We start from the raw sequence: 23,055 nt of genomic DNA, 5'->3' as shown, positions 1-23,055 counted from the left end.
GGCAAAAGTGAATGTTTCCGATATGCCGGTGGCCCTGGAGGTCCCCTCTCCCCCCCCCTCCTCGGTTCATGTTCCCTGGGAACCTTGTGCAAATATTTGTTTTTAATTGTGGTTTGCAGCAGACGGCGTCGCGCGGGCGGGGGGGTTTGGGGCCCCGGCGCGCGCGTCGCCGCATCGCACAGCCCGCGGGCGGGCGTCCTCCGGGGCGGGCGGCGGAGCGTTTCTCCTCCCTATGGGAGTGATGCTCCGCAGGCTGCCAGCTCTTTGATTCCTCCTCCCCGCCGCCGCTCGGTGCAACGGAGCGATTGCTCTTTCCGTAAGAGCCTCCTGATTTTAGGGGACTGCTGGCAGCTTCAGAGAAGGGGCAGGTTTCGCTTTGCAGCAGAGTCATCGTTGCAGCCGGTTTCTCCGATGAAAAGCAGCTCCAAACCCGGCTTTCCCTGCCCACGGAGCAACCCTGCGCGGGGCCGTTTGGTGCAAACGGGAGCTCGTTGCAAGATGCCGCTACGACGGCAAAGGCGCAGGCTGAGCCCCCGCGGGAGAAGCGGCGCGAGGAGCAGGCGAGGGGCTGGCAGGGGCTCCATGCATGCCACCCCGGCCTCGGCCGCTGCCGGGCTCTCCCGCGCTGTGGGAACGGCTGGAGCCGCCAGGAGCCAGGAGGCACCAGAGCTGCATCCTGGTTTCAGGTGTCCCGGCCGGCTCACGGAAGGGCTGAGCCGCGTCTGTCCGCTCCCTCCGATCGTATCTTGCCCGGCAGTCTGCTCCGGGCTGCGGTTATCCCTGCTCCCCGGGGCGGCCGGGGGGCAGATGAAAGTGCCGCCGGCCGGGCCGCATTCCCGTTGCAGCTGCCCGCATTGTCCGGGATGTAACCGCAGCCGGCGGCGGGGGCTGCCCGAAGCGACGGAGCCGACAGCAGGATGGGCGCAATTTAGTAACCCGACCTCCCGGCTTTTCACCCGGACAAAGGCAGAGGGGGCTGCGGCGATGCCCCCGGCGAGGCTGCGGCGACGCTGCCGAGGTGCTGAAAAGCCGGCTCGGAGCAGCGCCCGCGAGCCGCCCCGCGCCCCGGCCACCCTTCCTGCCCCGGGGCAGCGGGATGAAGGAGACCCGCGGCTCCAGCCCGCCGGCTCCTCTCGCAGCCGTTCCCCATCCCTGCACTCAGCCATTGCTGTTCCCCCACCTGCAGATTTCTGCTCTCTATCCAGGGATTTCGAAGCCTGTATTTTCCTAATACCTCTGTTTCTCTCTTATCAGCATTTTATTCTATTTCCACCTAGCATTAATGGGCTGGATTCAGGCTAGGCTGCAAGCAGAAGGCCTGGAGCGATGGGAAATTCGGGATTTGGGTGAGACAGGGATGGGTAGACAACCTTGACAAAAGCCCGCCCGCCCTCGGAAGGAGGATTTCTGGCACCCGGGGACTCCCGAAGCCGCCGATCGACCACCTGCAGCCCCAGCCGCGAAACCACCCTGGCCCAGCACCGCGGGGACCAGCTCAGCCCCGGGGGGGGGGGGGGTTGCAGCGGCCCCGGTTGCAATCGCCTCCCCTTGGGTCGAGCAGCAGCGGAAGGGGCCGGACGCGTGTTCGGCTGGTGCTGGAGCCCCTGGGTGCGGGCGGCAGCGCCCGGCCGGCCCCCGTTGCGGCACGGCCCTGGGTGGAGGCCACCGGCGGGACGGGACGGGACGGGAAGGGGAGAGGAAGGGGTGCCGGGGGTGGCATGCAGGGGGAGCACGTGCTGGTGGGGATTAAAGGCTCAATCGTGAGCCAAGAGGAGGAAATGAGAGGCAAATCGGCAAGTCTGCTGGAAAGCGAGGCAGGATTTATGGCTCGGGGGCGGCTGGGAGCGAGGCAGGTCGGGGCCGCGGCGCAGCCGGCAGGCGACAGACCCCGAGCGGCCCCGCGACACAGGTGCCCACGGTCCCACCAGCTTCCCGCGGGCGCAGGGGGCCAAGACAGGGAAGGGACGACCCAGCCGCTTCGCGCACCCGGCGCCATGGGCTCTCCGAAAAGGCAGCTGCGTTCGTAACAGCAGCTTCGGTCCCTCTTCTCTCCGGTTCCTGCACTGCCGAGTCCTTCCCAGGCGCTGTTCACCACTTTGCTCTACCTCCATCCTCCTTTTCCTCACTGTCCCTTTCCCCTTTGCTTTCCCTGCTTGCAATCTTCCAGCTCGGCTGCCGGAGGCTCTTCCTTAGCATCGCGGAGCCTCCTCGGCCTCCGCGTTCCCGCGCCAGCGCCCCGGGGTGCCGCTCTGCCCCCGGCCACGCTGCCCCTCCGCACCGCGGCCGCAGGGAGCCAGGCGGGATCTGCCCGTAAAACGAAGGAAATTAATCACGGGGCTAATTGAAACCAGCCTCCGGCGGCGGCGCTGGGCAGCGGGCGGCTCCGGGATGGGAGGTGGTGGGAAACCAGGGCTGTGCGGGGAGGGGGGGGCACTGGGGTTTTGAAAGCCACGAAGCAGATCCATATGGCCGTGGAGGAAATTCCCAGGAATTTTTAGCCTGGGCTCAGTCATAGCTGTCCCAATCCTTTCACTTCAAGTGCAAAACCGCGGCTCTGCGGGAGGAAGCCCTTCGTTTGGCGGGTGTCTCTCGGGGCTGGACGGCAGCCCTGCCCCGGGGGTCCCGTCCTCCCCGGCGGCACGTGGCCGTGGTCCCCCGCGCCGCTGTCTGCACCGGCAAAATGGATTTTTTTTACCCAGCCCCAGGGAAGCAGGACTGTGCCGCTTGCCCAGCTGCAGCCCCATGCCCAAATCCTGCTGGAATGGTGGATGCTGCTCCGAGCGTGCTGCAGGGTGCCCAGGAGAGACGCGAGCCCGGCTCAGACAGAGCAGGGTCAGAGCGGGTGCCAGGCACTGAGGGTACCGCCAGGACCTGGTGGCTCTGCTTCTATCCTCAGCACATTTCCCATAATTTTTCCCTGCCGACAAGGCTTGGAAATGCTGCTCTTGGTGGGCTGGGGAGCCGCATGCCCTGTGCACCCCGGCAGGATGCAACATCCCTCAGGCCGGTCTGGGAAAGCCCCGGCTCGGGCAGGCTGCGCCCGCGGGCGGGGGACTGTCTGCGAGCCGATCTGCAACCGTCCTACGCCTCCGGCTGTTGACCTTGCAGTTGTGTGTGCGTCACCTTGGGTGTTTTCCAGGTCTGAGCTGAAGCATCTCTCCAGAGCGCTCTGATTATTCCAGGCTGAAAAGCAGGTTTGAAGCAATCAGAGCTGCAACAAAAACCCTCCCAGCTACACAAGCCACGCAAGGAAAAAAACGGGCTGGGGGCAGAATTGGTGCGGGCTGTATCTGAGCTTAGCGACGGGCTGTACCTGCGGCGGGGAGACCTCCCTTCCCGCTCAGCAGCGGAGCAAAATCCTAGCGGGAGCCACCTCTGTTGTTCCTGCTCGTTTTTCAGTGAAGAAAAGCAAAAATCAGGCTCTGTCGTGAGTCTGCGGTGCCCCGTCCCCATCCCCGGCTGGATGGGGCCGGAGGAGGGAGGCGAGCGGTGCCCGGCGCGGCGCCGGAGCCGGAGCCGGCCGCGGTGCGCTGCCTTCCCACGGCTCGCCTGGCGCCCGGCCCAGCATCCCTAGTTGCAAAACCAGAGCTCCTATCTGAGAACTTCATCTGGCAAAAGCAGAAGCGCTGGTGACGGCCGGCTGGGCCCAGGGTCGCGCGCGCCGCTCGGGAGAGGCTCGGTTTGCATCTAATGAAAATTTCATCCCGATTTTTGGGTTTTTTTTTCTTTTTTAACGAAAACGCAGAGACATTTCCAACACCAAGCGGCCCGCAATGAAAAAGGACGGAATATTTATTTGAAGATGAGAGGGTAAGAAGCCAACGTGGGAGCTAGCCTCTGCGCAGGATTTAGATGCGCTGTTTTTCACATTGGGAAAATGAATCACTGCTCAGCGGCCAAGGGGAACGGATGAGCTGGAAAGAGCAACCTGTCTCCACCTTCCCAGGGAAATAAAACCCCTTCGCCCGCCTTTCCATTGGGATCCGCGGCTCAGCTTTCGCACCCGAGCCAAGTGGTTGCACCCTGCGGCCCCACTCCTCCCGTGGGAGCCGCTTTCCCGGGATGGGGGCTCCATGCTCGATCCAATGGAGCGATGGCCCAGCCTTGCTCCTTGCGGCACCGCTCTCGCCCGGGCATGAAAATCCCCCTCGTCTGCCCCACATTCCCTTCGAAATGGGAGAAAGTCAGCTCTTCCCGGCCTCATGGAGCCTTTCCTCTGCTCCCAGTGACTTTGCCTTCAGCCCTCTTTGGAAGGGAACCAAAACGGCCACTTTCTCCTCGTGTCTGTAAATCATTCCCCCCCCCTTCCCCCTCCTCCAAACTGAAATAAAGGAAATAATTAAAAGACCAGGAAAACGAGCTGTTGGCAGGTTTCCTATGAAACTGCTCGGCAGCATGGTGCTTCGCCAGGTTTGAAGCGTTTCACGGCACAGGGCAGGCTTTCAAGGAGCTGCTGTAATTCCCTCCGCCAGAGGAAACTGGTCGCTCCCTTTCCCGCTGCCCTTTCGCGCCGAGATGGCAGTTTCCCCTCTACTTTGCTGGAGCAAAAACCCTGCTTAAAACCCAGGTGGTTTCTTTTTAGCCTCGGACAAAGCCACTATTTGCAAAGGGGCGTGGGAGCCTGCGATCAGGTACCGCGCGCCCGTGCCGGGGCGGTCACCAGCTGGCAGCAATTTGCATTTGGAAGTGATATAATGGAAACCAGAGCAGCAGCGGTGGTTTGTCCTGGGCCATCCTTGATGCTCACCAGGGCGCAGGGTGGGTTTGGGGCTCCCTGCGCGGCTCCATTCTCTCCTTTCCCCAGGTTCGTCCTGGGTTTCCTCAGCCGATTTTGGGCAGCCCCTTTGCCCGGGGTCTTGCTGCGATGGTTCAATAGCAGTGGCAGGAAAGGCTAAGGGAGGCCAGCGCCTTGCCTAGCTGCTGTACCAGGTGTCACACTGTCTCCCTTGCTAGCACCCCAAAAATGCGTGCACCTGGGGCTGCTTAGCCTCTCCCCACTCCCTCCAGCAAGGCCATAGCCATTAAAAGAGCCCCAGCACCACCTCCAGCTGCTGGAGGAGGCAAAGCACCATTGCTCTCCCCATGGAGTGCTGTGATCCTGGTTTTCCTGTGTTGGAAGCATGTGTGTGCCCTCTGCTTTCCCAGCTGGCTGCATCCTGGAGTGGATGGTGCTGGCTCCCAGCAGAGGTGCTGTTCCTCCTTCCCAGGTGAGCGAGGGAGAAATGGGATGGCTGGATGCATTAAATCAGGGGTGGCTTTGAGCAGGGTGGCCACTGCTCACGCAAGGTCCCTGGGATGCGGAGGTGCAACCCGCTCCCCCAGCCTGTGGCTGGCTGACAGGGACACGGAGAGCGTCTAAAGCAGGCTGCTATTCCAGCGTGTCTGTCCTCGGAGGGACCCCGCGCTCCCAGGGCCCTGAGGCCGCCCCGTGGGATGGAGCCATGCTCAGCGGCCGGCCGGCGCCCCCGGCTCCCTGCCCGACCTGCTTCCCATTAGCCGGGAATGCGGCTCGCGCCGGCATGTGGCAGCCAGATTTCTCCCGCGGGTGTGAGGAGGGGGAACCGACCGCTCGCCCCGAGGAGCCGGTGCTGGCGGGGGGTGTCCATGGGTCAGGCTTGGGGGGGGGGGGTCAGGGAACCGAGTGCCCAAAAATACAGGGACAAAGGGGACTCTAACCAGCACTGCTGGATTTCACCCCCGGAGCTGGACTAAAGCTCTGGGAAAGACCTGCAAGACCGCTTGCTCGGCTCGTTTGCGGAGGCGGACGGATGCACGGGGAAGAAATATAGGTGAGATTAGCGTCTGTTGGCCGCAGCTGAGAGCCGCGAGCTGTCGTTTCCCTTGCAAAGCCCTGCCGGCTCTTCCGGAAGCTCAGCTTCCTCCGCTCCTCCTCGCCCTCGGCGAAAGGGCGGCCATGGGGAAAACCTTGCCAGGTGCTGCCAGCGCCTCGGGAGCTGGGAGACAAACCAAAGCGTCTCGGGGCACAGTGGGGTTTTAACACCTTTTTTCTTCTCTTTTGGGGGTGACCGATGAGTTTTGAACTTGACTTTTTGGACACGGGCAGAGCAGTGGCTCGGACTGCAGCTGGGGGGTGTTAACCAGTGGGGCAATGCCGGAGGCGATCCCGGTCGGAGCGGGTGGCCATGCCGGGTGCTTGGCCGTCCCCCTCCCCTCCCGCCCCATCGCAGCAGATGCGAGATTAAGCGAGGGGCTGATCTCCCGCTCCTCGGGGACCTATAAAGATGGAAAAGGAAGTTTTCCAGGGCCTTTTTCCCCAGCCCATGCAAACATCAGGTTCCTTTTCCAGATCTTATTGCTAGTATTCGTCCTCCTGCACTACCCATAAATCAGGCTCCTCCCCAAGGACCAGCTAACGCAGCTGATCCCGCATGTGGAGACCACCGTGCGCAGCCCCTTCCCTGCGCGGCCGGGACAGGCCACGCTCTCCCCTCCGGCTCCTTCCCTGCAGCTAAAAGCCTTTTGGCTCCTGCTTGCAGCTCCTCTCCTCTGCTCCAGCCTTGTTCCCATGGGAAGATGGGGATTAAGAGGAAGCAGATTAAAACCTAATGCACTGATTGCAATTAGTTCCCCCTGTTTATTTGCAGTGTTGGGTGGGAGCCTGAAAAAAAAAAAAAAGGAGGGGGAATGCTTTTATGTGTATATAGTCCTGGTCCTTGTTATGTTTCCGGCTCGGCCAAGCCAAGAATAAAACCGATTCCGATTCCAGGCCAAGCCAAGAATAAAACCAGCTATGTTTGAGCATCCTATTACAGGCCCTTAAAAAGGGCAGTGTGTAAATACCTCTGCGTGCAACCCCCACGCGATCCGGTGCGAAGCGGCTCCGGTGTTGCCCCCGGGAAGTCCCAGGCCGGCCTGTCCCCCCGCACCCGGGGACACGCGCACCCCTGCGCACACTCGCACCCCCACTGCCACCGGGTCGCCTAGGGCGCTGCCCGGCACCGCGGCCCCGTGGCACCAGCTGCTGCATCGAGTTAACGTAAGCTGCGTCAAGCTCCCGCGGGTCGGGCCGAGGGCCGAGTCTCCGGCACGCGCACTCGTCGCTCCCAAGAAATCCTCCGCCAGATAAGATCGGACTCTGCATTCCTGCCGTTTATAAGGTAAAACATGGGAGCGAAACGAGGGGAAAAAACGCCCTTTAAGGCCATCTTTCCTAGCACGGAGGCGCAAGGCTCCGTTTTTTACGAGGGAGGGAGAAGATCTTTGCCAGACACGTGGCGTCAGTGACCTCCGCTCCGCTGCCCGCGGGGAAACCGAGGCACGGAGGAGCGGAGCGACCCAGCGGCGGAGGCGCGATGCTCTTTATTCGCATCCGCGCGCTACACAAGGACAGGTACCCGCGCGCCCTCCCCGCCTCATGCTGCTCGCCCCCAGCCCCGCAAAAGCCCCCAACTCCTTCGTTACCCCCCCGCGAGGCTCGCTAATAAATGGGCGTTTGCGTTACAGAGGGACCGGGGGTGACAACCGGAGAAACGCGTCTTCTTTGTACAACAGAAACGTTATAAAAGGACACAAAACGTACCGACGAGCATTAACTTTGGCTTATTTTTTTCCCCTCCTTGGGGTGTTTTTTTTTTTGTTTTTTGTTTTTTCCTGTTTTCAGCCAGGGATTTGCAGCATCCCACGGCTTCTCTTTGGATGCTGGGTTTGCCTTGGCTTTGGCAGCCGGGAGGCTGGAGAAAGGGCGAGGAGAGGAGCCTCCACTATGGCAACTGGGACCTGAGACCATGGCAAAACTGTCCCGAAGAAAAGCGATTTGGGTCCGGCAAGGTAAATGTGGGCCGGGCTGAGTTGGGCACACATTATTCGACCCCAGCTTGAGTCGTACCAGAGTCTCTCCATGAGAAAAGGTACCGGTGGAAGCAACATCATGAAGTCCCGATAACCAGTGCTGAAACTCTTCCCGAAGTGTCTGTCCATGCACGCAGTGGCCTTGCAGCGCTCCTCGCCCGCTGCAAATGGCATTGCAAATCCAGAGTCGTCTTCCGTGGGCTTCAGCAACAGGAGAGAGTCGGGATTCAGGGGTGGGAAGTGGAGCCATATCTGGGCCAAATTTTCCAACCGAGAGGTTTTGCACGTGTGGCCGGTGGCCAAAGCATCTCGGGGGTTGTTCCTGCGAAGGGACCTTCTTGCTGGGCAGATTAATTTGCGTGAAGATAGGAGGCGTTTGGTATCCCCATCTGGAGATCTACGTTCAGCCTGTATTTCAGCATCTCCCAAACCATGGGGAGTGCAATTCCCAAAGGCTTTCAAAGGGCTCAGGCACTCAGCTCCGGCCGACTTCAGAAAGGGGGTCGGCTCCGAGCCCCCGTGAATACCGAGCTCTCCCTTCGAAAGTCTTGCAGCTCCACACACAGCACCCAAATCCCTTGCTTTTCCCCCAGTTCCTCAGTCCAGAAGTGATGGTTTTTGGCGTGTGTGCACGTACGGTTCTCTGGGCTCCGTATTGAGCCTTTAAGGCCAGAAACGAAGTTCGAGCAAAGACAGGGGCTGCAAAATCACCACTCCCCTTGCACATGGGAGGCGTGAGCAAGCGGACGTCGGGAGAGGGGTGTGAAGGCAGCGTCCGCGGCGGGGCCTCCATCGCGGCCCCGGGGCCGGCTGCTCATTCGCACCAAAGCCCCGGCACGCTTAGACACTTAGCAATTAGTCAAACGACCCGGTATTATTTACAGTCCTTGTTTAGCTCCATAACGGGGTGAGGCTGGGGGAGGAAGGCCGCCTTCCTCGTTTAGTCAACGAGGCCAACGGCAGTCTGGTCGGCGGAGGAACCGGTCCTCGGTCGCGCACCCAAACCCCAGTGTGGCTCAGGCACCTGAGCTCCCCGTGGGCACCGGCGCTGTGCATGACTTTGCTTGCAGTCTTTTCCCCGCAAAAAGCTGCGGTTTCCCTCCGGAGCTGCCATGGCTGCCGGCAGCCCTGGGGATATCCCTTGGGACCCCGCGGCGGGAGCTTGTCCTCAATGTTAGGAAAAGCAGCCCTTGCTATGGGGGTGAAGGTGTCTGTAGCGGTGGGATGGCAGCTGCCGGGCTCCGTGGCATCACTGGCAGCAGCATCCTCCGGCGGATGCGAAGCACCAGGCACTGCCCATGCCGTTGTCCCCGAGCTGGCGGCATCTCCGGCGTGGCACCAGCCTGGCTCGCCACGGGGGTCTCCCGGGAAGGGGGAGAAGGCAGTGCGCAGCCCTCCAGAAACGGGGCAACGCAACCCGCATGCTGCCTGCCCCAGCTCTGCTTTTGGCTGATCTGTCCATGCAGTCGGACTTTCTAAGCCCTTTTATTTTCCCCAACCGCAGCAAAGCCGGGGCCCAGGCGATCGGGGCAGCTTTGCTCCCGGCAGTGCGAAGCCGCTGGCGCCCCTGCGAAGGGGCAGGGACGAGCGAGGCCCTGAGCCGCGGCCCCTCTGTGGACAGGCGCTTTTTCAGCCCTTTCCACTTTGCCTCGGCTCCCCCGGCACAGCCGGCTGAGCCCCGGCACGGCGGGAACGAGCCCCTTTCCCTGGGGGACCTGTTCGCTCCCTTCCATGCCCCAAGTTTCACAGTATCGGTTGGGCTGCTGGAAACGGCGTCCTCTCCCCCAGCCCGACCTGCGTGGCCCCGGGCACAGCACCCCCCTCCCCGCATCCCAGCTGTGTCACAACACCGCCAGTTCTCAGCGCGCATGCCAGACCCCTCCTCCTCCTCCTCTGCTTGCAATTTGGGGAGGAACAGCTGGATTTCAGGGCACAGGAAGGGATGCGGAAAATAAGTGGTGGGGGTCGAGGAAGGAGGGGAGAAGCGGAGCCGCACGGAGGGAGAAGGAGCCGGGCAAGGAGAGACCCGCGAGCGGGCGCTCGCTCCTGCGCTCGTCCGTCGGCCCCTCGCGGGGCTGCCGCTCCAGCGGCGGAAAGGCTTCGGATCCGGAGCGTGGGCCGAGCCGGGGGTGCGCTGGGGGCCGGGAGAGACGCCTTCGCCCCCCCCCCCCGGCCGGGCGCCGCTCACACGGGCGACGTGGCCGTGGAGTCGCTGTGCAGGCTCTCGGCGATGTCGCCGCGCTGGATCTTGCGCAGGGCGGCCAGCAGGGCCTCCACGGTGGCCGTCTCCCTGGAGGCCCAGTCGGCCAGGAGGGCGCGGGCGGGCGCCTCGTCCCGCGTGAAGGCCTCCGCGTGCTCCTCCTTGTAGCCCAGCTCGGCCGCCAGCCGCCGCCAGGTCTCCTCGGCCGAGCTGCTCAGCAGCTTCTCCACCTCCTCCTGCTTGCCCGGCGGCAGGCTGGCGTAGAGGCTCCCGTCGCCCTTGGGTGCTGCGGGGGGGGGGGAGCGCGGCGGGTCAGGGAGCCCTGCGGTTGCCCCCCCTGCCCACCCGCCCGCCGCCCCGCGCTCGCCCCTACCTGGCGCCTGCGTGCCCTGGCCCGGCGGCTGCTGGTCGTGCAGGCTCTGGCTGTCGACGGAGATGCCGCTGTCGCTGTGCAGCTTCTCGCCCTCCGGCGACGGCGTCTGGTTCACGGGGCGGTTGTTGGCGCCCTGCTTGTTCTGCTTGCAGCTGTTCCACCTGCGCCGGGGGGGGGGACGGCGGCGGAGAGGTGAGCGCGGCCCCGGCGCTCGCGAGCAGGGGCTCCCTTCCGCTTTTTCCCCCGCGAGAAGTGTTTCTCCCGCAAGCTCGGGATCCAGCTCGCCCGCCCGCCTGCATCGGTTTGCACCAGCACCTCCGATTTTGCAGCTCCTGCGCCCCGTCAGCAGCGGTTTGCAAGGGTGCAGGGGGGGCGGCAGGACGCCCTGATGCACATGTGCATGAAAAATGCAGCACGAGCCAGCGTGCATGTGCCCATCCGGCGCACGCCAGGAGCACGTGCGTCCCCACGTGCGCAGCGGAGCCCGGGGGAAGGCGCAGCCGCGGGTTCAGCTCGGTGCACGCGCCCACGTTGCCACCCGGCTCGCAGCTAAAGTGTGTGCAGCTGCGCGACCGGGGAGGGGGGACGGCGCGCACATGGCGCCGAGCGTGCGGGGACAAGCGCCGGGGGCTCATCCCAGCGGCACGTGTTGAGCCGGCTGCTGCAGCATGCCGGGGAGCTGCCGCCCGCGGGAACCGGCTGCCTTCCAGCCCAGGGGCGTTTGCAAGGGGGATGCATCCTGCCCCCCGCCTCGGCCGTGGGCCTTTACCTTTTGAAGGCGATGTAGGCCACGAGCCCCACCACCACGGCCGCCAGGATGGAGCAGTAGACGGGGATGAGGTTGTCGGCGGTGCCGCGGCTCACGACGGGCTGCGAGCTGCCCATGACAGTGGTGACGGCGTCCGCCGCAGTGCTGGGCACCAGCTCGGTGCCGGACGGGTCCCTGGTGATGGGCTCGGGGCTGTCGGAGCCCACCAGCGACGGCGTCTGCGTCGTCCAGCGAGGGTGGAGATCTGGCCGGCCGGAGGGGAAAAGAAATAGTTATCCGTGTACCCCCCGGGCCAGCGGCGAGGGACGGGAGCGGGGTGCAGCCCGAATTTGCTCCCCTTGGCACCTGCTCCCTCCCCAGCCGGGGATAAGCCCCCGGTGCAACGCCTGGACGCACCCGTACTGCAGCCGCGACCCTCCGATTTTGCACCCGAGAGCTGGCGGCCGCCCGGCGCGGTGCCGGGGGCTGCAACGGGCGCTGAGCCACATTTTGCTCCAGCTTCGGGACCGGCACCGCCTCCGCCGTGCCCGAGGCCGCCCCGCTGCAGCCGTTCACCCGGCGCGGAAAGCAAACCGCCGCAGGGAGGCCGGCGGCTCTCCGGGCCCCGTCGCCCTTTCCGCTGCCGCCCGGAGCGCGCCGGCCGGCGAACAAAGCGCGCCCTGTGCTCCTTGACTTGTGCCTCCATTTATTCGACCCTTCCAAGGGATCAGCCAGAAGGGAGCTGCCCCGGCTCCCTCTCGCTGTTGCGAATCCCTGGCAGCCGGCACAAAGCCCTTTTCTCCGTGGCTGCGCTTGGAGCAGGGAACCGCGTTGCCGCCGCTGCCAAGGAGGGACAGGGGGTCCCCAGCGCCGGCCCCGCCAGCCCTCCCCGGGGCTCGTTAGCAACCGCCCCGTCTCCCCAGCGTCATTAATTCCCTCGGCTTAATGTCACGGCAAGAGCATGGGGGATGGCCGAGCCTCGCCGCATCCCTGGGATGGACGGACGGAGCGTGGAAAAGGTGGAGATGACTCCTGCCTCCTTTTCCCAGCTCCCGCAGCCCTGTGCGCTGCAGCGATTTAAGAGGGGCGGCAGCCAGGACGCCTGGGCTCCCCGGGAGTTTGGGTCGAGGCGCTGCCTCCTGCTTCGAAGCCCTCCGTGGGGCAACCTCCCCGCCGTCCCGTTCCTCCGGCGGCGGCGCTGGGGACCCCCGCAGGATGAGGCCGGGCGGGGGCCGCGTTACCTCTGCACTCGGCGTCGGAGGTGGCCGTGCACTCCCGGACCAGCACCTCGTTCTCCTCGCAGATGGTGCAGGGCAGGCAGGGGTCCACGAAGTTGGCCTCGTCGGAGAAGGTGCCCTCGGGGCACTCCTCGCAGACGGTGTCCTGCGCGTCCCTGCAGGGGAACATGAGGCCGAAGCCCACCTCGCAGACCCGGCACTCCCGGCAGCCGCCGCTCGCCTCGTCCTGGTAGTAGCCGTAGGCGCAGCGGCACACGGCGTCGTCCGACTCCACGCAGGGCGCCGACATGCTCTGCAGCCCCACGCACTGCGTGCAGGGCTTGCACGGCTCCGTGGCGCTCACCGTGTCCGAGTAGGTCACGCCTGGAGGGGGCAGAGGACGGGGTGAGTGGGAGGCTCCCGTCCCCGCCGCTCGGCCCCCGTCCTGCTTTGCACCCCGACGCGGAGCCCAGGGGCCCCAAGCCATGGCAGGGTGGGACACAGGCAGGAGCTCATCCAGCTCCGTGACCATCCCTCACGCCACCATTTATCCCTGCTCCAGGGGGAGTGATGCACCCCACAGCCCTGCGGAGCCTCCTCCATCCGCAAGGATCTCTGCCTGCACCGTCCCTTCCCATTAACAGCAAATCCCTTCCTGTAGCGCAGCAATTCCCCATGCTAACGGGGGATCCGGCTGCTAAGTTAGCGCCTCTGGACCCCCGTTGCCTGCGCAGACCTCGCCGCTGCCCCGGCCGCGCTGATCCCGGGCGGAATTGCCCCTAAGCAGCCGGGTGGGAGCAGTCGGTGCCTCGCGTGAAGGGGATGGTCGCTGCCCGTGGGAGCTTGCCAGCTCGGCACCGTCTCCGCTCCTGCCCCACGTGCGGCCCATCGCTGCATCCCAGCATCCCGGCAGCTGCTCCCCCGGGACTTCGGCTCCCTTTGCTGCGGCCCCGGAGCCGCTCCGCGCAGCGGCATCTGTTTCCCAATATACCGGCCGGGGGGGCGGGCTGGGATGTAAACAGGAGGTTACAACACTAATTGCTGACTCTCCTCTGACCCCGGGGCTGCTCGGGCTCCGGTTTCGCGGCACCCGGCAGGATTGATGCTGCCGTGTAAATCAATCCTCCTGCCGAAGCCCGTCGAGCCGCCCCTCCTGGCACGGCCCGGAGGTGTTTGAAGTTATTTCCAGCCCAGGAAGACGCGTTCGGCTCCTGTCCTAGAGGGCACAACCACTGCCTCGGCTGGAGTCCCCCGCTGCCAAAACGCCCCGACTACCCTCGCCCAAAGCACCGGGCGCGAGCGGCAGCCGGGGGCATCAAGCGCCGTCCCCCCGCTCGGCTGCTCGTTTGGGAAGCGGTGCTGGGGCTGAAGGGTCCTGAGCCCTGGTGCTGCGCGGGGACGGCTTGTCCCTGCGCCCCCGGCATGCCGAGGTGGCCAAGCCCCCACCGAGACGCCACCGGCTTGGGAAGAGGCGGCTCCCAAACGCCACGGTCCATCAGGGACGGTGTCATCCCCGCAAACCGTTCCCACAGCCCTGGTGGATCCCATGGTGGCGGATGCAGCGACAGCCGTGACATTTCCGCCCCGGACCCGCTCCCCCCCCCTCCACCCGCCCCATGCCCACGTCTGTGGGTCCTGCTCCTCTCCGGGGGCTCGTAACCGCCGTCCCGGAGACCGGACCAACCCGCCGCACCCGACGCTCGCCCCGACCCCGCACCCATCCGGCCGAGCGGGGCAGAGCAGCCCCCGGCCGGCCGCCGGCGCGCACAGCGCCCATTAACCTGGGCCGAGTCTTACATTCTTCTGAATTATTGATGGGCGCCATTAGCGCGGGGAAGTGGCCGGGAAAGGCATATGGCTGAGTGGGCACATTTTCAGGGGCAGCAAAAGGTATCTGAGCTGAGCAATTACAGCCGAGATTCAGACGGGCCCCCCCCCCGGTCCCCCCCCCCCCCCCGCGGCGATGGGGGCTGGGGAGCTGCATAAATAAATCACGAGGCAGCAAATCGGGGCAGCACAGGAGGAAAATAATAATAAAAATAAAAAAAAGCAAGTGGCCTTTGGGTGAGCGCAGGGACCAGGGGCCTCCAGGCGGGGTGGTGCCTTGTTCATAGCAAATTTTTGCAGAGAAATTTGGCCAGCGAAGCGGGAGGAAATCCAAGGCGAAAGCCCCGGGGCGGAGGCGGGGAGCCGGGCCGTGCCCTGCTCTTCCCCGGCGGCGTTTCACGCCCGGCAGCGAGGGCAGGAGCCTGCCCCAGGGCTGCACCCTGCTCCCCGGCAGTCGGGTAAGCGAGGGGGTCCCGCATGCTGCTCCCAAGCTCCCCGACCCCACCGAGCCGGCGGCAAGTCCTAATCCCACCGCGGGAACGAGAGCCGGGTGAGCCAGGACGCAGCCCGGCACCGCGGCGTTCGCACCCACCCGAGTCGCGCGCACCCCTGGCCCCGCGCTGCCGGCTTCCTAATGCTGCACCCAGGTCATGGTCCGGCTCTCCCAGCCCACGTCCTGCTGCGGGGCTGGAAACTCCCTTCCAGCCTCCGACTTCCCAGAAAGGGCTCGGGGAGGTGAGCCATCTCCCGCCTGGAAGTGCGCATGGGGGAGGTGGGAACCGGGCAGGCCGGAGCACTGTCGGGAAGGGGTGAGCAACCCTCCCGCGCAGTGGGATGCTCCCGCTGGGATGCGGCACCGGCCCGAGCTGGCTCATCCGGCAGCCCCAAGGTTACAGCCAGGCGCGCGGGCGCTCGGTCCCCCGAGCCGCTGCTGCCTGTCGCTCGGAGGGTAAAAGTGCCGCGCGCATCGATTTTGCAGGAAGGCAGCGGTATTTTTAGCGCTGCCCTGACACGCTGCTCCGGCTCCCGCTCCGCGCCGGCGCTGCCCTTGCTTTCTGTAAGCATTTCATCTGTAGGCATTTACCCGGGTCTCCAGCGCACAGCTCTCACGTTTATGGAGCATCCGACGTAGGCAACGTGCCTGGCGCCGGCACTGCAGCCTTTACTGGCTTGGAAAAAAAACACTACAGGTGGCTCATGGGGAGATGATCCCATGGCCGGATCGGGGACCAGCGCGGGGAGGGGAGGGGGAGGTGTCGGAGGCAAAGCTCGACCAGCAGCCAGGAGCCTTTGGAGAAGGGACCGCGCACTGGAAGGGCAGAAGAGGGTTGCTGGGCAGATGTCCCCGGCTTTGGGAAGTGCTGGAAGCAGCCCTGACGCCTGGGGATGCTCGGGCCTGGGAAGGCCACGTGCACGGTGGAGCTGACGTGTGCCGGGGCCTTTCTGGTCCGTCAACGAGACAAATGGCAAAAATCAGCGGATTCCGCCCACGCAGCGCTTCCAGGAAAGAGAAGCGGACGCACGTGGGGAAACCCAAGAGTGCGCTGATGCTCGCGCTCCCCGGAGCCCCCACGTACGCCGGGCTTGGCGGAGGGGCGCGCGTGCTGCTGTACTCACTGTCCAGGCAGGGCTCGCAGACGGTCTGGTTCACGCCGCAGGGCTGCACGACGCCCTCGCCCAGGTTGCAGGCTTTGCAGCACTCCCCGCTCGCCGTGTACATCTTGGTGAAACAGTTGTCCTTGGAGGCCCAGGTGGGTCCCTGCAGGAGGAAGCAGAGCCCGGAGGCGACTGGCGTTAGCGGACAGGCGGAGAAGCGCAGCCCATCCGGGCAGGGGCTGAGTCTTGCCAGCTGCCGCGGAGGATTCGGAAAGCTGGGTCCTGGCTCCGCGCAGTGATTTTACTGCACGTTAGGACCTGAAATAAGAGCCCTCACAATGGAAATGACTTTGAACAGATCCCAGAGACCCTCAGCGACATTATTGCCTAGTGGAAGTGAGCGGATTTGCTTTTAAAGCAGCCCGCTGTCTCATATGGAAGCAATAAACCCCCCGCCAGCAGTGCAGCCAGGACAGCTCAGCACATGCACTTTGCAGCTCCGGGTGCGTTCACGGACTGGCCAGTCCCCAAAACGGCTCTTGGCTGGGGCGCAGGAAGCCTCCCGTCCAAGGAAGCGGGGCTGGCGAGAGCCTGAGTTTTGCCAGGGCTCTTTTTTCGCTCCCTCGGGCTGCGTTTGTGCAGAAGGCAGGAGGTGCTGGGGACATCGAGCGAAGCCGTCCTGGCAGGAGGAAGCACAAGCTGCTGCCTGCCGGGTGCCGGGAGGAGATGCCCCCTCCCCGCGTCGCCGCTATCTCCTCGCCCAGCTCCGGTTATGGATGCGGCTCCGGTTATGGACGCGGCTCCGGTTATGGACGCGGCTCCGCGCACCATCCGGCCCAGCGGAGACAATGGAGCGCCAATTATAGGCATCTGAATGACAAAGTGCTCCAATTACCCTGCGCTTGAAAGCCTGGGCGCTGGGCGCCAGCGCCGCTTCGCCAGCCCGGGGCTGGCAGCTGCCCGCGCTGCTGGGCCCCACCTGCACCCGCTCGGCACGGGGGGGGGCCCCCGGCACCCCCAAACAACAGCCGGGAAACGGCCTTGCTCTGCACAGCCAGATGCCTCTCCCGCAGGACAAATCCAGCTCGGCCGGGGCTTGCCTGCTGCCTGCGGCACCTCCTGGCTGGCGCTTGCCCCGGCGCTGCTTCTGCCCCGGGTTGCGAGTCGTTCCCCCCCCCCCCCCCCGGCTGCTGGGGCAGGTTTTTGCCCCCAACTCGCCCTGCTGGAGGGGCAGCGGCTGCAGCGGCGTGGGGGGGTCCTGGCAGCTGGCCCACGCCGGGGGGGGGGGGAGCAACAGCTGGGATGGGGGAGCTACCAAAGGCGCCTTGCTATAAATAGCGCTGGGAAGGAGCGGGCCAGCGCAGCTGGGGCCGGCGGGGCCAGGTCTCCCACGCCGCTCCGTGCCGGCCGCTGGCGCGGGACCTGGCCGCGATGCCTCCTCCACACGCGGCCCCAACCCCCCTGTGCAGCTCAGCCGGCTCCCCCGGGCCGTCCCCCGCCGAGGGACAGCCTCCCGCTGCCCGATGCCCTGCGTACATCCGCCCGGGAACGCCGGAGCGACCGCTGCCGCCTCTGCCCCCGGCCAGGTCCCCCCCCTCCGCGCTGCTAAACGGCGTGGAAAATGCAACTTCCAGCCCCAGGTGCTGCAGCTCCCTCCCCTCTCCGCCCGCGTTTCCCTTTCAGCTCCGCGTCTCCAGCGCTGAAACCCCCATAAAGATTAACGCGCTTACGAGGGGGGCACATGGTCTGCGTTAGACCGCTGAAATGTGCATGTTATTAACACAACTCCTGTTGACAAAGCCCTAGGTATTAACGCCATAAAGCATTTTGACAGCTGGACCGAAAAGGGGGGGGGTGGAAAACGCGCCGAGGGTGAGCGCAACACCTTCGTGAGCTTTTAATTGCTTTCGGAGTCCCGTCGGTGCATTTTGCTGTTGTGGCAGACCGTGCCGGTGAGCAGATGGCCTTGGAGGAAGGTCCCCGGAGCGCGCGAGGCCCCGTTATCTCCAAAACCCTGGCACGGAAAATCGCTTTGCACTGAAGCGGGGGCCGGACGCGCCGGCGCAGCTGGAGACGGGCCCAGCTGCAAGCCTGGATCCGCACAGCCCGCGAGCCTGACGGGCGGGCGCTGCGCCTCTTGGCCAAGCAGCCTGTCTCGAAAAGGCCGAGCCCCTGGCTCCGAGCAAGCCCCACATTTCGGGCAGCGGAGGACGCCACGTCCGAGCACGTACGGCCAAGCCTCGGCACGGCAGCTCCGGGCGGGCTCTGCCTCTTGCCGGCGATGCCTGTGCTACCGTCCCAGCGGCACAGGTAGAGGGCGAAGAAAAGGGCTGCCGCGGGCGCGGGGGTGGCACGGGAGCCGGGCGGCACCGGGGCCGGGCGTCACGCCGCTGGCCGCAGCGGTGGCCGCACATCTGGATCCTGGCCCCGGGGAGGATCGGAGCAGCAGCCGGGCTCTCTCCCCTCCCTGTCCCGGCCACCAGGAAGAGCCTGGCAGCTCTCCTCCCGGAGCTGGATGGGCTTGGCAGGTCTAAGTGTAGGGGTCAAATCCAGCCCTAAATGCCAGCCCTGGTGACAAGCTGCTGCCGTCCTCCCTTGGCCAGCCGAGGCGGCGCTTGGCCTGGACGCGGGGAGGTGGTCGCGGGAGACGCCTGCGCCTGGCTCCTCGGAGCAGGCCGCCCCCGGCGCGTTATTCCCCAGGGCCAAATCATGTGAATCGGTTCCCCCACACGGTTCCTGCCTTTCCGTCTGCCACCGCGCCACGTCCACGAGCGGCCGCGGGGACAGGGCGAGCACGGCCAGCCCGGCTCCCCTCTGCGACCGCCGCCGGCATCAGAGGGGACGGAGACCCTCCGGAGCAGCGCAAGAAACGGCGCTCTCCACCCGGCGCTCTGCGCGAGAGCGGCTGAAGCACCAGGTTTAACACCCCGTCCGAAAGGCGTCCTGCTGCCTAAGGAAACCCCTGGGACCCCCACCAACCCCCCCGCGCCACGAGCCCTGTTTCTGCCCCAGGTGGGGCTGTACGTCCCCGTGCGTGCCCCCCCGTCTGCCCTGCTCCCGGCTTCTCCCCATCCCCGTGCCCTGAAGTTTCGGCTCCGGCACGCGTTGAAGCTGCCCCCCCCCCTTGCTGGGGGCTCACGGGGGGCAGCAGGGCTGGTCCCTCCGCCCCGGGCAGCGAGCTTGGAGCCGGGCAGGGCAGGGCAGCTCTGGGGGAGCTTTGGAGACACCAGAGGGTGGGAGATGGGGGGCACCAGGGTGGGGGCTGCTTTCTGCCCCCCTTCACTGCGCCTAGTATCAGCCCTCCCAGTGGAAAAGGGGTGAGTGAGCCCAGGGATCGGGGGGGTTCACAAGCCCTCTGTGCCCCATCCCACATCACCACCTGCCTCCGTGGGCACCGGGACCCTCCGCGCCCCCGTCCTCAGCGCTCTCCATCCTGCCGCCCCGGGACCTTCTGTGCCAGCCCGGTGCCTCCGGGACCCTCCAGCCCGTGTGTCTGGGACCCCTCTGCCCCCCCGCCCAGCTCCCCCCGGGATGCTCCGTCCCGGCTCCCTCCGCCCCCCGCCGCCGCGGGCGCCCCCGGGCCCCGCACTCACCGCCGGCAGCAGCAGCAGCAGCGGCAGCAGCGGCAGCAGCGGCGGCAGGAGCCCGGCCATGGTCCCCGGGGCGGCGGCGCCGCCTCACATCCCCCCCCCGAGCAGCGGGTGCCGCGGCCGGGCTGCCTCCCTCTGCCCGCCCGCCGCTCGGCAGCGGCGAAAAAAGCCCTGCAAGTCCCTCCTCCTCCTCTTCCTCCTCCTCCTCCTCCTCCTCCTCCTCCTCTCCGCCCCCGGAGCATCACGGCGAGCCGGCAGCCAGCAGCCTCCTCCCGACCCCGGCAGCCCCCCGCCACGCGCTTTCGGGGGCCGCGCGGTGCCCGCGTCGCACCTGCCCGCGGTGGCCTCGCCGGCTGCGAGCCGCCCGGCCGGTCCCGCACGCCCCGCTCCGCCAGCCCGCCGGCCCCACGGCCGCCTCTCCGGCCCCGCGGCTGTCCAGCGCCTCCAGCTCCATCCCGCCAGCCGTCGCCGTCTTCCTGAGTTGTTAATCATATCACAACCCACCGAGATGCTCCGGGCGGATGGGAGGAAGGAGGCCGGGATGGGGTGACCAGGCCTCCTCCGGTCGGGGACAGCAGTCCTGCAGGTGCCTGGTTTGGAAACCCCCCCATGCCGGGACGGGAGTTCTGCCGGGAACGGGGCAATGTCGCCGCATGCTCCCGGCCCGCGGCAGGTCGGTGCTGCGCTGCCAGGGCCACGGTCTGTGCAGCACCTAGCGTGGGGTGCGCCGACGCGGCCGTTCCTAAACCCACCCTCGGCACTAACGAAATGGCATCGACTTCCTCCGCTTCCTAAAAAGCTTCCCGCTCGCCGCCTGCTGCTCTCCTCTGCCCCTGCCTTTCCAGTTCGTTAAAGACGACTCTGCCCTGCCTCGCCCTGACCCTGCGGCAATGGGTTAAACTGCCCGAGTGGGGGGAGAGGGCTGGAACGTCACGGCCTTTCCCCGGGCTCGGCGACACTTCCCAGCCCACGGGGGAGGCTCAGCACAGCGTGGCAGGGCCAGAAGTGCTCTTTGTGGGGCTCCCTGAAAAATTAGTGGGTTTTACTGTCGCTTTGATAGTGGAGATTGGTTTGCAAATGGGCCAGCGAAGAGTGTTGGGTGCTGTTGTCCCCCACAACGTTCGCCAGCCCCCAACGTGCAGAAGATGCTCTGAGATGGCTCCAGTGGCTGGGGCAGGGATGGAGCAGAATCCTTTGCTCTCCCACCTCCTGTCCGCTCTCGGAGCCTTTCCTTTAAATACACTTAACCTGCTGGGGGTGTAGTGGGTGCCTGGCAGCCCCGTGGTGGGGGCAGGCCACCTCCGAGTCCCTCCTTGGAGGTACCGCGTGGCCTGGGCTTGGCTCCGGGTTTGCATGACATCCCCGAGTGTTTTGCCTCTGCTCCGCTCCCGTCCCCTTGCCCAAGGCGCATCCGCAGCCGGCGGCTCTCCCGGGCCCTCTGCCGTCCTGCGCGCAGGCGTCGCGTGATGGCCTGATGCCACCGCGGGAGTCACCCCGGGAAAAACCCCGGAACAGCGACGTAAAGCAGAGCCGGGTGGCCAGAGATGCCCGCTCACATGGGCTGCATCTGCAGCGAGGCCGGGCCGACAGCCAGCGGAGGTAAGTGGAAACTTCTGCTCCCGTCGTAACACTCCTCGGCTCCTTTGGTGCACGGACTTGATAGCGCTTTTCATTAAATTCCCCTCGCGCGTTTTGCTGCCCCAAAGAGCTTGCAGCCCTTTCCTGGCTCCGCGCAATGACAGAGGTTCTCTTAAAAGTCTGCCGTCGCCTCTCTGAATTAAAACCAGAGGCTTGAAGGGTTTATTTGCTGGCGGAGCGTCCTTTGGACATGGCTCGCTCCGGACTGACGCGGCGGCAGCACTGAGCAGGGCCAGACCCGCGCTGGCACCTCCGTCCCGTTGCATCCTGCATCTCGCGCAGTTATGAACGGGAGGAGCGAACCCAAGAGCCGCCAAGCCGGTGAGGATGGCAGAGGCCGTTCAGCAGGGAGGAAACGTCGCCAGCAAGAGCCACCTGGCGAGACAGGGACAGCCACGCTCGCAGGTGCCTCCCCCCCCCATAACCTGCCAGGCTTAATTAGTGAAATTTAATTAGCAAAAGCCCAGTTACAGCTTGGCGAAATCTCCCCTTAAGTCTCGCTTGAGGACAGAGCATCCTTGGAGCAAGGCGCTTGCTCGCTCTCTCCATCATTAGGCTTGGCTGGGTTTTCCCGGGATGCTGGTGAAGGCCGGAGGTCTCCGAGCGAATCCGGGTGCGATTTCCCCCCCGCCGCCCCGCCAGGACCCCCCAGAGCCCCCAGAAATAGCTGCAGTTAAACACTCCCCGCTAGCTCCCGCCTGCAAACTTTTTATCGATTTTACTAAAAAGCGCAGGTAATTACTTTCCCGACAAAGACGGCAAGGCGGTAATAGTAAGTTATAAATAACGATGAATAAATAATACATATCGAGACAAGCTCATCGCGCGGCGCGGGCCGTTCGCAGCCGGGGCTCCGAGCGCGGCCGAAGGGCAGAGCGCGGCGGCGCGCGAAAGCCTCGCGCCCCTGGGAAAGGGGCCGGGGCGTCCGGCGAGGCGGGAGGCGCGATCCCGTGCCGCAGGCGGCTCCGCGCCCGGCTCGCGGCGGCTGCGCAGGGCAATGCGCCTTTCTGGGAAACGGGGCGGAAGTTCGGGCTGGAGATAAACGCGGAGGGAAATCTGCCAAAACACGGGGTTATTGCGGCTGCCTTCAGGGAGGGGATTGCACCTTGCCAGGGCCCATAAGAGCTTTTCCGCACAGACGGTCTCTGGAGGGCGGCGAGGAATTCGTACAAACAAGTTGTCTTCCTTTTTTTCCTTTTTTTTTTTTTTTAGAAATTTCACTTTTTCCAATAGGAAATGAAAGCTTTTCATTCGAACCATCTTGGCCCACCGGGGACCCTTGGCGAGAGCCAAGCCCACCGCGGGAGAGCAGGAAGCGCTGGGCTGCGGCCAAGGGCTCCCGCGGTGTTTGGCCCCCTGATCCTCATTTAAATCAATGGGATTTAGGCCCTTAAAAGCTTCCAAGGACCCAGGCCAAGGTCGGCACTGGCGGAGTGAGGCGCACAGGCGTGCTGTTCGCACGCCTCCTCTCCGCCGGCTCCAAAACCACCCGTTTAGTTCCCGCGAATGGGGCTGCCGGGGAGCGCTGGGAAGAACGGCTCCATCTCAAACCGCGATTTAGGAGCGGCCGCACACCTTGCCCGGCAAAACCGCAGCGGAAGCACGGTGCTCCGGGCTTGCACGCGCACCACGGCATCTTGCCATCCCGGGCAAACCTGGGTTTAGGAAGGTGGGGAGGGATTGCTGCTAAAACCTCCCCCTTTCCCTAGCTTTGGAGCCTGGGTTTTTAGGGGGTTTAACCAGCTGAGCTATTGGCATCCTGCTTCAGGGAGTGAGGTTACGCTCCTGTAGCCCCCGGCTAGCCGGGAGCAGCTGGATGGTGGCCCGGAATCACCGCGGGAGGAGGCTCTCGGGCTCGTGAGCACGCGGAGGCTGCGGCACCCCAAACCTATCGCTCTGACGTAGACAGGCTACAACATTCCCCAACTCCCCCCAAACCTGATTTCCATTAATATCAAAGTGTTCCTGTCTGGTTTTTATTACACTCCTTGATATCCAGTCCTGTAATTTCTCCTAACGTTTCTTTCTAATCCTCCAGCCTCTTTTTCCCTTGTTAA

General features: G+C 65.0%; 1 protein-coding gene across 1 annotated transcript; it reads right to left on the bottom strand.

Moving 5' to 3' along the window:
• Positions 1-9,972: 9,972 nt before the first annotated feature.
• NGFR (nerve growth factor receptor) lies at positions 9,973-19,479 on the bottom strand. The gene is made up of 6 exons (XM_067311934.1): positions 19,364-19,479; positions 15,792-15,933; positions 12,372-12,731; positions 11,152-11,395; positions 10,383-10,543; positions 9,973-10,295 (listed from the first exon to the last, which is right to left on the bottom strand). Exons 1-6 carry the CDS (start codon positions 19,421-19,423, stop codon positions 9,994-9,996), a joined length of 1,269 nt encoding a protein of 422 aa, XP_067168035.1. The 5' UTR covers positions 19,424-19,479; the 3' UTR covers positions 9,973-9,993.
• Between the last annotated feature and the right edge of the window lie 3,576 nt (positions 19,480-23,055).

Source organism: Apteryx mantelli, chromosome 28, assembly GCF_036417845.1.
Source record: "Apteryx mantelli isolate bAptMan1 chromosome 28, bAptMan1.hap1, whole genome shotgun sequence".
In the NCBI taxonomy this organism is placed as follows: Eukaryota; Metazoa; Chordata; class Aves; order Apterygiformes; family Apterygidae; genus Apteryx; species Apteryx mantelli.
Note: the sequence above shows the minus strand (reverse complement) of the source record. Positions and strands in the feature narration are given on the sequence as shown.